The 15,629-nt window shown below is 34.3% G+C and overlaps 1 protein-coding gene across 1 annotated transcript; it reads right to left on the reverse strand.

Annotated features, from left to right (window-relative positions):
- Window positions 1-6,087: 6,087 nt before the first annotated feature.
- Window positions 6,088-14,680, reverse strand: LOC113222813 (copine-8-like). Its single transcript, XM_026452415.1, has 4 exons — window positions 13,866-14,680; window positions 8,683-8,787; window positions 7,431-7,472; window positions 6,088-6,577 (listed from the first exon to the last, which is right to left on the reverse strand). Exons 1-4 carry the CDS (start codon window positions 13,955-13,957, stop codon window positions 6,490-6,492), a joined length of 327 nt encoding a protein of 108 aa, XP_026308200.1. The 5' UTR covers window positions 13,958-14,680; the 3' UTR covers window positions 6,088-6,489.
- Window positions 14,681-15,629: the final 949 nt, after the last annotated feature.

Genomic DNA, 15,629 nt, shown 5'->3' on the forward strand with positions numbered 1-15,629 from the left:
TTTCATGATTTAAAATAAAGGGGATATAAGTATTGATGGAGGACTGAGTGTTGATACAGAAAAATATCAGAGCTGGCAGGGCGCAGTAGCTCATGCCTGTAATCTCGGCACTTTGGGAGGACGAGATGGGTGGATCATTGAGCTCAGGAGTTTGAGACAAGCCTGGTCAACATGGTGAAACCCTGTCTTTAATAAAAATACAAAAATTATCCAGGCGTGGTGGTAGACACCTGTAATCCCAGCGACTCAGAAGGCTGAGACCTGAACCCGGGAAGTAGAGGTTGCAGTGAACTGAGAGCACACCACTGCACTCCAGCCTGGGTGACAGAGTGAGACTCCATCTCAAAAAAAAAAAAAAGAAAAGAAAAAGAAAAAGAAAGATATCAGAGCTCTATTTTAAGTCCTCTCTTCTGTATTACTGAAGTAACATATGAAGAAACTACTACATTAAAGGCACTATAATCTACATTGTGAGGAATAATATGACAAAACAGAGTCCTTGATTTCAGGTAGTTTATAATTACAGAAGTCTCCCCTACCCCTGTCCCCTTAACCACGGTTTTACTTTTTGTGGTTTCAGGTACCTGCTGTCAACTACGACCTGTAAGTTAGGTGAGTACAGTACAATAAGATATTTTGACAGAGACCACATTCACATAACTTGTATTACAGGATATTATAATTGCTCTATCTTACTATTATTGTTCATCTCTTACTGTGCCCAAGTTAAAAAGTAATCTTTAACGTCAGTATGTACGTATAGGAAAAATACAGCTATATAAAGAGTTCTGTACTATTCATGGTTTCAGGCATCCACTGGGGGGTCTTGGAACATATTCCCCCAGAGATAAGAGAGGATTACTGTGATATGAAGGACAAAGCAGAAACAAATAACTTCAATATAAGTCATAATGTGATAGATATGCTGATAAACATTCCAAAGTGGCAAAGTAAACACACAGGAGAGAGGGACTTTCAATATATAAGGAAAACTTTCATACAAATGACAGCACTGAAATCGAACCTGAATAGAATATCAACAGGCAAAATGAACACAGAAGGGCTTTCCAAATGGTGAGGCCAGGCAAATATGTGGGATAGAAGAACACAGGACAAACACCAAAACTGCATAGTGAAACTGGCTGAAATATCACTTTCCAAAATCCTGCAAAGATCTTCCAGTAAAGGGCTGGTGTTGAATATAATTTTCTTAAAAATGTTATTGAAAATGAGAAAAAGCCTTTCCTCTGAAACATTATCTGAAAGAATCCCAAACCATACAAGGTAGGCAGGTGGAGATAGATATAGATATAGATATAGATAGATATATAAAACATATTAAATAAAATTAAAATATTGTTGTATAAAGATTGAAGTTTTTAGTTAAGTCATGTTACCTGGCAAACTGTTGAACACATAATGAGTGCTCAGTAACAATTTCTTCATAAATGAATTAACATCATTTCTATTGAGTCATAAATACATGAAGATGTACAGAAGTTAAAAACTGATTACCACTTCAGGTATACTAGATACGTATAAAATTAAATCAGTCTTTCTTGAGAGCAAGAATTATAGACTGAAGTGAAAGGCGACAAAAAATTCACAAGCTACAGTTGAGAGAAATCATGACCTGTATTTTTAGCAGGTGGAAGACTAGATATGTCAGTGAATCATAGATTGATTATGAAATTCCATTTATCAACATTTTAAGTCTCAAAGAAGTGATATGTAAGGGAACAAGAAAAAGAGGCTGAAACTTGCCTATTAAATACAGGTTTAGGATATTCAGGGTTAACTGCAAGCAAATTGTAGGTTATGGTTAAGGGAAGATTCCATAGAGTAAGTGAGGAAACAAAATAAGAAAAATATAAAAGGTTTACAAATGCTTCTTCTAAATGAGTTCTAATGTTTTAGACAACTCACAAATATATTCTTAAGCACTAGGCAAGGAATAACTTGGTCATGATGATGCATAATCCCAGAATGAAAATATCAAATGCATTGATCAAATATCTTCTGAGATAACAACAGAAAATGACAGCATTTGTATGGCATTTTGGAGACAAATAAAGTTTGCATTTAATTATAATAAATGTCATTATTGAAATGACTGCATTTGATAAAATACAGAGTGGTAAAAATGAAACTTTTACCTCCCTGTTCACAAGCGGGGATTTTCTGATGGACAGTTCACTAACAGCCTTTTCATCAAAACGTCATTTTTCTGGTAGGCAGCAATCTACTTGGTGGCCCATTTACAATCAGTCCCACATCACAACCACATGGTATTAATGCAGCACTGTTCCACTAATGCTCCCTGAATTTTAAGTTAAGCTACAAATTCAGCTGCAGAAACTTCAAGCAATTGAAGCTTTTCAAGGATGCCGCTACTGATTGCTTTGCAACCAAGACAAGGCTCTCAGCACTTGAGCTTTTCAATTGTTAACGTGAGATTTAAATATTCTTCCTTCACATCTTTTAAAGAAATAGTGATCCACTCATCTCGGAAAAAAAGATAGTGAGAAGTATAGGAATGATTTTAGTATTGTGGTTTAACTTGTTGAAAATTGAATACATTTCAACTGATTATTAATACCAAGGTCAAGCAATGCCTCTAACTCTCAGACCCTTGTCAATGTGTTTCAATAAAAGGAACAGATAACTGTATTTCTTCTACTCTAGATTAGCTCGAGATACCTAATTTAATGTCAACTGGTTATATGCTCAACAGAGCATTACCACATTTCTGTATGCTTCATAGATTTGTGAGGTGTTTCTTACAGAATTAATTTCAGTTGATGAATTCAGTAAAAAATGCCATCAGAGTTCTGACGCGAGAGGACACCAGTCCCTGAAGTGCCCAATCTGTGAATATCATTACCACAACTGTCTGAAATACTCTAGCTAGTAAAACAAAATGTGATTATAAGCAAGTAAAGCATTTTCTACTGTTTTTTTTTTAATTTTTTTAAAGACAGGGGTCTCACTGTCACTCAGGCTAGAGTGCAGTAGCATGATCATAGTTGACTGAAGCCTCAACCTCATGGGCTCAAGCCATCTTCCTGCCTCAGTCTCCTGACTAGCGAGGACTACAGACACATGCCACCATGCCCAGCTAATATTTGTATTTTTTTCATAGAGACAGGGTCTTGTTTTGTTGCTCTGGCTGCCACTTTAATATTTGACTGACATATTCTCTCTAGATTGAAAGAGCACATTGCCTTATTGGTTTTCTGTGAGTAAATTTATACACAAAATAACACAGATACCTGACCAGCTTTTCCCCATTTTATAAGGAGTAGATTCTAGACTTCTATTAAATTCAGACAAACATTTCATCTGATATAAAGTTACTTATGATGCATATTACATGGATTCATTAAAGTCTATGTAGTACCATCTAATATGGCAGCCCCTAGCCACATGCTGCTATAACTTCAAACGTAGGTAGCCTGAATTGAGATGTGCTGCAAACATAAAATATATACCACATTTCAAAGACTTAGTATTTTTAAAAAGTAAAAATCCTTCTTAGTAATTTTATATTGATTCTATATTAAAATGATAATATTCTGGAAACACAAGATTAAATAAAAATATATTACTACATTAATCTGGTTTATTTTTACTTTGCAATGTTATCACTAGAAAATTTAAAATTATATATGTGACTTGCATTATATTTCCACTGGACAATGTTAGTCCAAGCTGTCAAAAAACATGCACTGAGCAAATAACATTTTTTAAGAAGAAGAATTAAAAGTTCTGGATCAACAAATAGGGTAAAAAATGACACATGTACAGGATTTAGGACACATACTAATGATGGCAGGAATACAAAAATAAGTAATAGGGAACAGTCTCTGTTGATCAATATGTTGTGAAATATAATGAGTCCTATCATAGTCACTTCAATTTTTTAAAAAAAATCTACATTGGACAAATTTGTCAGATTAAAAAAAATGTAAAAAGTGTAATAACCATGTTATTAGACCACACATAATCATAAGCTTCATATCAATTTGTATAATAATCCACACAGTGATCATTATTATTAAATTATAAAATTAATGTCTGGATTTTAAAAACCTTTTATGTATTATATTTTTTTGGAGACTAATGCACCTTTCAAATTTCATACATGAGACATGTTATTGAATTAAAAGGGTTATCAAGAATTATTTTAATTTTTCTTTTTATATGGCATCCACAAACTGATCATTTTGCTAACACTGAAAAAGGTTTCTTGGTGAAAATGTATTATGTAGAATTATACACTAAATTTTCTACATTAAAATATAGATCTATTTTTGGATTAATAAAAGAGCACTTAAACATTAAAAAGCTATTAAACTTACACTTACAAAATTACAAGCCATTCCCCTAATTATTCTACTAATCATATAATTCATTTCCAAGGAATGTTTAAATTTCACCTAACGATGTTTTCCCTTCCCAATCTCACCCCTTTATTTTCAGTCTTTAACTTTTTAGACTTCTTTTGAATATGTTGTTAATGATGATACAGTAAAATGAGTATTTAAAAATACATCAATATATCCTCCAGCACCACCCATCTCCCCCCCCAGGCAGTTGATAACCCAATGACAAAATATGCTGATCAAATCTCAATATCTAAATAGTTTCTTTGCTTTTAAAACTGATGTCTCAAAAGTAAATTACTATTTCTTGTTGAAAAACATTTTTCCTATCTAATGGCCCAAATCCTCTGTGAACGAACTCTTGCTTTCTCTCTCTCTCTCTATTCTTGCTCTTATTATAGCTCTCATTTGCTTAATCTAAGCCACCTCTTTTTTACATTTTACTGGTTCTTTCAATGTCTATTAGGATTCTTTCAGAGTCTGTAATACTCATTTCTTTCTACCTAACTTCTAGTTACATAAAAACTGTTACCAAGAAAAGCTTTATCCACTTTTCCAGACAATATACAATTTCAGACAATAAAAAAAATTATGTTAGATTGTTTCTTAAATGTTCTTTATAGTCTTCACAAATATCACATTAAAGTAGCACAGAGTAAGTCCAATGTCTAGGTTGAAGCCTTTCACTTAATGCCAAGAATTACGATTACAATGCTATAAAAAAGACAGTGCAATAGTTATGAATATACTATTGGAAGTAGACTGCCAGGGTTCAAGCCCTGGTTCCACCATTGATTAGTTTTGTGACTTTAGGCAAGTTACTTCTTTGCCTGAGTTTCTTTATCTGTAAAAGGTAATTAATGTAGTACCTATCATTTATTGTGAAAATTAAATAAAGAATAACATTAAAAATGCTTAGAGAATACCCGGCATGTTAGAAACTTTCAATAAATCATATCCTGAATAGGAACGCTCAAAGTGCTCAAGTCAGGAAAAAAGATAATTAAATTCCAAGGTAATTCTGATCTTCAAGACTATTCAAAATTCTTGTGGCTCACAAATAGATTGGAGACAATAGGAGAGTCACAGAAACTCACCATTTGAAGGAAGACATTATAATATCTATAATTTCAGCAAATTTAGGATTGAACGTCTATGAATGCGGACGAAACCTAAATTTATACCCCGTATTTAGTAGTGGTTAAATTAAAACCATTTCCCAAAGTTTTAAGCCATTTCTCATGTGCCCCAAAATACTCATCTCTAATTCTAATGTAATATCACATACATTTCTGTTACATTAGGATTAGAGACAAGTTCTATTTAGAAATAACTCCAAAAACAGGTTTTATATTTTCAAACTGAAAATCAGTCAGATGTGCTTCAGCCTCAAGGATTGTGTTTATGTAAAATTAAAGGAGCTCTGGCAGCGAGCTGCACTTTTTGTTTCTGAACGGGAACCTGGTTAAAAATTACTAGGGAAAAGCCACCACTTTTGCCTATTCACAATTAAAATAGAAAATAGGGTATATAATACAGGGCATAAAGTCCTTTACTCAGATTGGCATTACTTCCTTTTCTGTTATTCTAAGCAGCAAAATTCATTTTCTCAGTTAATCAAGTTTAATAACGCAATGGAGCATAACTCCCTATGGAAAAATAGAAGGTTTTCTGATAAAGTTTCTCCAGAATGCACATAGAACTAAATAATACACTAATCAAATGAATACCTGGCAGAAATGTAAAGATCAGTAGCATAGCATGTATTATTATGACGTTATCTCTAAGAGCAAACTTCAAATTCGTGTTATAACTCATTTTCATAATAATGTTTGGGATACAACTTAAAGACTGAAATATTTGAGTCTTATATACTTATTTGGTAGCAGCTAAAGTGTGGAATAATAATCTCCACTTCTCTCCCCATCTTCTCATCACTTCTTGAAAGAAAAGAAAATACTATTTGCATCAAATTCCAGGACACTTATTGTACCGTGTTTGTCAGTAAGCATATGGGCAAGTGTCATACACATGATGGCATGTGGCTCTCCAACTGAGCAACTTTCTGCCTATGCAGCAGAAGGGATGAGAAGGGGGTGCCCCCTCAGCACAGGCCAGCCTTCTTAAACTTGTTCCTGTATTCACAGGAGTGTTCAGGTATCCAGGCACTTTCATCCCTTTGGGGTTGGTTTCTGGCTTGTACATGATGCGGAGAGAAAAGCATTGTTTAGCTTTAAGCTCATGTTTCAGCTCCATTTATCAGTGAGTTATGGATTTGAGTTTAGGACACACATCAACTGAAAAATTAAAAGTACCCTTTGCTTTCCTATTTATCATTCTTCCTTGACATCTGCATATTCAGCCCTTTCAGGCAGTAGTCTAGGGCAAAATAGGTTTTGAGCATTTCTGGGTCCCTTGGCTTAAGATCACTTTACAAACATCTCATCATCATCCTACGTAGATGACAGTAGAAACAAAATATGCTTAAAAAAGAAAAAGTAGTGTGTTTCTTCTCTTTTAGTCTTTAATATCTACTTTGATATGCAGAGGACTACAGTGATTGCAGAGCTCTGAACAACTATTTCTTTGACAATGACCAGACACAATTCTTGAGTTTTGTTGTATGATATATATATATAGAGAGAGAGAGAGAGAGAGAGAGAGGCAGAGTTGGGTGGTGAATGCAATGCTTACTTCTGTTCCCTTGAACAGTATGGGATATCAATGTTATAGAAATGTTCAGAGAAAGTGTGAGATGCAGAAATTTGATACTCATTACAGCTATAAAACTAGACATCTATAATCATCAGATTTAAGTTGAAAATTTTTACTAAGTTACTGGAAATAAGAAAAACCTCTATTTTCATCTCGAGGTTGGAGAAAATATGCTCATTCTTAACATTTCATGTAAATGCATCAGTAACATTTGGAAAAACAAAACAAAGATGCAATCTAAAAGTTACAATTTAAAAATGTGGCCATTTCAATGTATGTGCCTCTTAAAGTACACCCAGTTCAAGAGTAAGAAGATAAGAAAAGTCTTACCTCCCATCTCGATCCCAGTCATACACCTCTACTTTGATTGTTCTGTACATGAGAAAAACATACAGTTACTTAGTAAGATCAAAATAATGTATGGATGAGAATTTAAAAATAAGTTGATTTTTTATAGATTTTACATATGAATTTGAAGTTAATTTTGCTAATTTCATTACTATAATCCAATTCGTATCGTAAAAGAGGCTTCTAAAATCTTCATTGATTCCTTAAAGAGAGTAAGAAGAGTCTACAGGAGAAGCAGGTGCAGTTTGATAGAGCCCACCAAAGGGACGGTATGCACCCACTTCTCCACTCTTGAAAATCACTGTCTTGGAGCAGTGTTTCTCAAACTCAGCATAGATCAGAATCATATGGAGCACTTGTCCAAACATGGATTACTGGGCCTCTCTCCTGGGGTTTCTGATTAACTAGGTCTGCATTGGGGCCAGATAATTTGAATTTCTATGAGATCACCAGGTGATGCTGACTGATGCTGTTAATCAGGAAGAACATTATGAACTTTCTTAAGAACTTTTCTAAGAACTTTCTTAGGAAAAAATGAGTCCAGCTAAATAAAGATATGATCTTATTAAATGAAAACAATGATAGTCAGGTGGCATGATAAATTTCAAAGTAAACTTAGTAACATATTGGTAATCAATAGTTCTTATGATATGGGTTAATGAAACTATTTTTCTATCACATGTAACAAACTAAAGATTGAGATTTTTACTTTTTATTTGCTTTTCTTTGGGGATGGATGGGTTTTTATATTATAATCATACAATAAAGTTTCATAAGAAAAAAAACCTGGATATTAAGAAATCTTCAGGTATATTGTGGGAAAATCCTCAGGCCCACCTTACCCAGGTAATTGTGAAACATTAAAATCTCTTGTGCTACAACTATGGAACTTTTGTGAGTCAGCAATCATGAGTTATGCCAAATAACATTTTCAAGAGTATTTCAGGGTTGATAATATATCTAAGCATAGTGTTGCAACTTTTGTTTTCCTACTTGTTCCACTCTAGAAGGATCGTACCACGGCAAAGGCTTAAGGCAATGAAGATTCTGAAATAAATTTTTAATAAATTAAAATTTAAAATTAATATTCAATGTATTTTTGCATTTACAGATTTTCATTTTTGGAAAGTTAAGTTTAACCAAATTTTAATTAGCCAACTTACGCCACTTCTCCAAATCACTGTAGATTTTTTTAAAGTTATTTGAAGATTTTTGAATAAACTATCCCTCTTACCTGTCATAGTCTCCATTACATAATGCTCTGACTGAGATCTTGAATGCTTGCCATACCGGATTTAGAGTGTTTTTGACAACTTCTGTTTTATGACAAATTGTAAAACTGTAAAGAAAAAAGGTTTTCAGTTATTTGCATGATTTGACTATTTTAATTGATCTATTGTTTTAGTAGTCATTCCTCTATTTACCTTTTGTTCAGAATAGTCAGTCCCACTGTTGCTGCTACATCACTTCATGAAAAGAGATATGTGATTTTAAAACTTGAAAGATCACCTCACCATAATCTACTTTGTAATAAATTTACCAAAAGCAAACTGAAAATTCAATAAATCCTAAAGCTGTTTTGTAAACAATCTCTGTAAAAAATTGTGGTGACATGCTGATGGAGTGAAAAATATCCATAGGTCCCTAAGAATATGAAGGTCACCAGCAACTTTGAGAACAGTTTTGTTGGAGTGTTGAAAAGAAAAACCTGGTTTTAGAGTGAGTTTAAGAAAGAGAAGAGAAACTGAGGCACACTGTGTAAACTTTTTTTTTAGTCTAGCTGTGAAGAAAAAGAAAAAAATCAGAATAATTTAAAGAAAAAGAAAAGATTAATAACAGGAAAGGTTTTCATTGTTCTTGTTGTTACTTCTTGATGGAAGAAATAACAGCAAAGTTGTCTGCTAAAGGAAAAGATCTGGTAGAAAGGAAGCCACTTCTGATGCATGACAGAAAGGTGGGAGCAATGTTTTTTTTGTTTGTTTGTTTGTTTTTGAGATGGAGTCTCAGTCTGTTGCCCAGGCTGGAGTGCAGTGGCGCGATCTCGGCTCACTGCAACCTCTGCCGCCCAGGTTCATGCAATTCTCCTGCCTCAGTCTCCCAAGTAGCTGGGATGACAGGCGCCTGCCACTGCACCCAGCTAATTTTTGTATTTTTAGTAGAGACGAGGTTGCACCATCTTGGACCAGCTGATCTTGAACTCCTGACCTTGTGATCCACCTGCCCCAGCCTCCCAAAGTGCTGGGATTACAGGCGTGAGCCACTGCGCCCAACCAGCAGCAATGTCTTTTAAGCAGGTAAGAGTAGATGGGATCCTGAGCATCAGTGGAGGAGCTGCCCTTGAAAGGCCAGATAGTCATTCTGCAAGAACATTCAGGAAGGCAGAGTACATGGGTTGATGTTGTGGTGGGATCATGAGGAAACTCTCCAATTGCCACCACTTTCTTATGAAAGATGATGCATAACAATGAGCAAAGAAAGAGGATGAGACATAAATGATAAAGTGTCTGGGATAAAGAAAATGTCCACAGACTAAGAAAAAGGAGTAGAATTCCTCAGGAGCCCCAAGGGCCCATTTAAGTCTACCATCACATCATGAATCTATAGAAAGACCAATCAGTGTGTGGTTCTTTCTTTATTGAAACTACTGGTTCTATATATCTAAAGAATTCCTAAGGGAAGGAAGACAGTGATTCACAATATGGGACAGAATTCATGAAGCCTTAAGCTCGGTTTTCTGATTCAAATTCCAGTCTCATTTCCACAAAATGATTCAATCTGAAGACATCAGTCAGCTCCTCGAAATGTTCTTCCTTCATGTGAATTTATGCAACAGTTTCTGAGCTAGAAACATTTAAAGTAATCTTCACTGAAACAATAAACCCAATCTTCATCAAGACCTTAGTCATGAAGTGTTTCAAATGCAAGTATCTAACAGTAATGACACATGAAAATATTAATAAATACCATAGTGAATATACTGCCCGTAACCCCCACAATGAAATATCCACCCTTTGATAGGTCTTCAAGTTCATTTTCCTACTCTCATACACGAGGGATTTGGTTCTATTAAGAGAGAAGATAGAAACATAATACTTTATGAAAGGATCAAGTTTTTATCACAAGTCTTATGGCATTAGTGCCTTCTCCTTCGTGGGAGTATCCTCACCCATCTAAAGAAACTCATGTCACTAAATTGTTAGAGCCCAGGAAAATGTATCTGTGGTGAAATGTTCTCAGAGCTGACTCACCTGAAGCAATTTAGGAGTCACTGGGGGAAAAGGTATTACAAGTAAGACAGAAGGGCACATAGAGAATACTCTTGAAGGGTAATGAAGATGTCTAAAGCAGAGGAAGAAAATCAAAGTGGATAGGGGAAGGTGAGGGAGGGCTGTAGGGGCTCAGAACACAGAGAAAAGGCAAAGGTACGAAAAAATTGTTAAGAAAAATTCATAGAAAACAAATCACAGAGGGAAGGCAGAGCTCTATGTTGGTTTGTTTCAGAAACAAACAATATATTCATTAAGATCCATTCATAAAAATGCAATAAGTTCTTAAAGATCTACAAAGGGAATTTCTCTTGTATCATTTTCTAATATATAGCAAGTCTTTGGTATGATGATAGATATAGATAGCTAAATAGATGATAGATAGATGACAGGAAGAGAAAGAGAAAAGGGAGAAAAAGAGAGACAGAGAGAGAGACTAGACTGATAGACCAACTGACCATCTTCAGACCAACATGTTCAACCATCTACTGCCTTTTGGCCTCTTTGCTTATGGTTAAATCAAAATTTCTCTTATATTCCTAGTGTCACCAGCTGCAATAATTAAATAGTTTTGACATTTGAAACATTTCCTCTCAGGGAAGGCATGTCCTTCTTACTGAGCTATTTATGAGGCAGGTAGTCTTTTGTTGCCTATTAATCATTCTTATTTCTAATGTATTAGATACCATATACACAGTGAGGTTTCTCACTGGTAAGAATTCCAGTCCTGGTGTAACTCATAAAAATTCTTCCAGGAGCCCAATGTAGCTTTTCCTAACATTTGGAAGTATTTCTATATAAATATTATGTGTGTGTTACAAATAGTATTATAAAAATGTATTTTTATTAAATAACTGGTATTAGGATACTTTTAAGTGAGGCCACTTACCAAAAATGGCTATTCCAAAGGAAAATTATTACCCAAACATAAATAAATGTTAAGTTACTAAATAAATGTCAAAGAAAGAATATAAGAGTATAAGATCATATAGTATGAAGGCTTTTAATTAATACTTCCAGTAGAAATTAAGTTTTTCCCTTCTTATGAAATAAGTAACACATACACTAGGTATTAGGCAATTTTTGAAATAGTTCCATATTTTAAAAATATTTAAAATAAAGCTAGAATCTTTGCAGTTAAAAATAGAGACAAAAAGTGAGGCGTAAAAGCATCTGTATACATTTAACAACAAAGCATATGCGTGCGTATACATACATAAAATATCTGGATCAAGCTGCAAACTAGGTTTCTGTGTGTAAATATAAATGGAAAGTTTTCTGAAATGAGATTCACCAACTTTTAAAAAGTTTTTTCAAACTAGTTGACATTTTTGGATTAGATGTATTTTTCTTAATATTTAGATTTTATTTAATGAGTGAACCCTTTTTTTTTTTTTGAGACAGAGCTTCACTCTTTTTGCCCAGGCTGGAGCATAATGGCACGATCTTGGCTCACTGCAACCTTTGCCTCCCAGGTTCAAGCAATTCTCCTGCTTCAGCCTCCCAAGTAGCTGGGATTACAGGCACCTGCCACCACGCCCGGCTAATTTTTTGTATTTTTAGTAGAGACGGGGTTTCACCATGTTGGCCAGGGTGGTCTCGATCTCTTGACCTTGTGATCCGCCCACCTCTGCCTCCCAAAGTGCTGGGATTACAGGCATGAGCCACCGCGCCTGGCCGTGAACATCATCATTTTTAGAAGCACAATACATTTTCTAATAAAAGTATCACTAGGAGAATTAGATGTGTGATCAAGTGAAATTTTACAATTGTAAAACTAATCTTGATAAAGAAAACTAATAAGAGTAAAAATAGAAAATTCAGGGACCAAGTAGTTCATAAGACTATTTTCATTCAAGAAATTCGGAATCATTCTTGAGATTTTCCTCTGTTTTTGAAACGCCTGGCAAATATTATTTTCTTCACTTTCTAACATTTTTCATATGAATAAAATTAGTGTTCAGATGCATATGACACTCTGACATTTTTACCACTGAAAAAGAAGGGAAATACACAAAATCTAACAGTATAACACTATAGCAAATATATCTAACAGTTGCTCAGTAGCTGCATCAGCAAACATCTCCCAATAAGTAAACCATCATTTTAAACAGGCCAGTGCATTCACTTTGAATAGCAAACTTTCTATATTATGCAACATTTTATACTTATTTATAATACATTGTATAGTTTCATATATAAGAGTAACATTTCTCCCATTCTATTCCCCTCATTTTTAATTTCCAAATAACATGTTCTCTTTAGCTGATATATTACACATAGTTATAAAAAACAAAAAAAATAACTATAACATAATAATAATATTAGCTAATGCTTAAGTTCCTCTTATGTGTCAGAAAAACTTAGAAACTTTTTTGTATAGTAACTAATTTAGTCTGATCAACAACCCTGTGAGGTAGCTATGATTACTACCCCATTTTACAGGTGAGGAGAAAATGGAATCTCACATAGATTAAAAACTTGCCATAGTACTATAGCTATTAAGTAGCAAGGTTATTATTTAAATCTAGACCACAGAAATTAGCCATATTATTAACAACTAAACATTCTCACAAATACTAAGTACAATATGAATCACAAAAAACAAGTCAAATATATCTAATAGTAGAGCTATACATATTAAATTATGGTCTATAAATCATAAAGACATTCAAAATTTATAGAAACTAGTCTAATCATAACTGGCAAAAGTATTCAAATTATAGAATATAATGAACATTTTTATTGAAAGTTAAACTCAGATATTATTGGTAAAAAAAAGCCCATAAGCTCCACATCCTTCTCTAAGAAAAGGGTTTTGGTTCAAATCTATAACAAAATATATTTGTTTCAGCATTCAGGTTTTCACAAAATATAATTCTTCTAAACTATTTAGTCAATGTTATAATTTTATAACAAGTAAAGAGGAAATATTTCTCTGAAACTAGAAGTGTTTCATTTTAAGTATCAGACAAAACATAAAATGTTTATAAAGTTGCACATCATTTTGAGATGCAAAAATCACATCAATTTTTAAAATCTCAAACTATTTTACTTCATTAATCCATTTAATGAGCTTCTCTGAGAAAAATAATTGTAATTCAAGTATCATCATTACCATATAGGTAAAATGCATAAAAGATAAATCTACCTGCCATCTTCATTACTTCGATAAAATACAAGGAAAGGATCTGATTTTCCAAAGAAGTCCTTCTTGTCCAATTTGTTTGCACAAAATTGCATCAAAACAGCATCCTAAAAGCAAAATTAATAAAATAGTTCAAGACTTGGGCTATAAATAACTGGAAACTGCAGATCACAAACAAGACTTGACAAGAAAACATATTTGCTATTTTAATGCAAATGGCCAAGTTAGGGAGAATCCTAGACAACATAAAATTGCTTTTTAAAGGACTATATATAACTTTAAAAATTTTGCTGGTAATTTTTATTCTAGTTACAAAACTATTACTTTTCAAATATTTTTAATATTTTTCCCTTGAAAAGTGCTATTAAGCTAGGTGAGGCCAGGTACTCAATTTTATAATATAGGATCCTCATTCATATCTTCAGTTATGCAGGTACACATTTTTAGAACATAGTTAAACAAATTCCTGTTCATTAAAGAAATATTTACTAAGTTTCTACTACATATCTACTATGTATCAAATGTTAAGATGTATTAGATGATTAGATGGGGAATAAGAAAGACCACACACTTTATAATCTGGGGACAGGAAAGTTCCTTCTTAATCATATACAAGTGTACTATAACGAATCAGTAACTACATTTAAAACAATTTTCTTCTATAACTTAAATTACAATTTGCATGTTAATTATTATGTCAAATCGATCATTTTTATCATTCTATGTACTCAAACACTCGCAGCTACATGATATGAAGGAAAACAAGCGAGGGTATCATAACACATTATTGATAACCTTTTTTTTTTTTTTTTTTTTTTTTTTTTGAGACGGAGTCTCGCTCTGTCACCCAGGCTGGAGTGCAGTGGCCGGATCTTGGCTCACTGCAAGCTCCGCCTCCGGGGTTAACGTCATTCTCCTGCCTCAGCCTCCCCAGTAGCTGGGACTACAGGCGCCCGCCACCTTGCCCGGCTAGTTTTTTTGTATTTTTTAGTAGAGACGGGGTTTCAGCGTGTTAGCCAGGATGGTCTCGATCTCCTGACCTTGTGATCCGCCTGTCTCGGCCTCCCAAAGTGCTGGGATTACAGGCTTGAGCCACCGCGCCCGGCCGATAACCATTTTTAAAGTAGAAAATGTATTGTTATTTAAAATTAAAATAAATACTTTTGTGGGGGGTGTGTGTGTGTGTCTGTTTCCTTTTTTTTTTTTTTTTGGAGACAGAGTCTGGGTCTGTTGCCCAGGCTGGAGTGCAGTGGAGCGATCTCCGCTCACTGCAAGCTCCGCCTCCCGCCCGGGTTCACGCCATTCTCCTGCCTCAGCCTCCGGAAGTAGCTGGGACTACAGGCGCCTGCGAACACGCCCGGCTAATTTTTTTGTATTTTTTAAGTAGAGACGGGGTTTCACCGTGTTAGCCAGGATGGTCTCTATCTCCTGACCTCGTGTCTGCCCACCTCGGCCTCCCAAAGTGCTGGGATTACAGGCTTGTGTGTTTTTTAACTGAACAGGAAAGCTAAAAATGTTGGAAAGAGGTGAAGTGGCAAAGTAATTCAGATTAAACAAAGAGGTTACAACTTTGAATATTACTTGATAAAATGTTAACAATGTCTAAAAAAGCATCGTATTCATCACTTCTTTATCTTGCAGAGTCCAGCAATACTTACTAAGTATACACCTATTTTTTAATTATTTCCTTTCAGTAATTCCAGAAGACTACACAAAACATGATGCTATTTTATTCATTCATTCACTCATTTTCTTACTTAGCAAACT

This window comes from Piliocolobus tephrosceles, unplaced genomic scaffold, assembly GCF_002776525.5.
Source record: "Piliocolobus tephrosceles isolate RC106 unplaced genomic scaffold, ASM277652v3 unscaffolded_35367, whole genome shotgun sequence".
Classification (NCBI taxonomy): Eukaryota; Metazoa; Chordata; class Mammalia; order Primates; family Cercopithecidae; genus Piliocolobus; species Piliocolobus tephrosceles.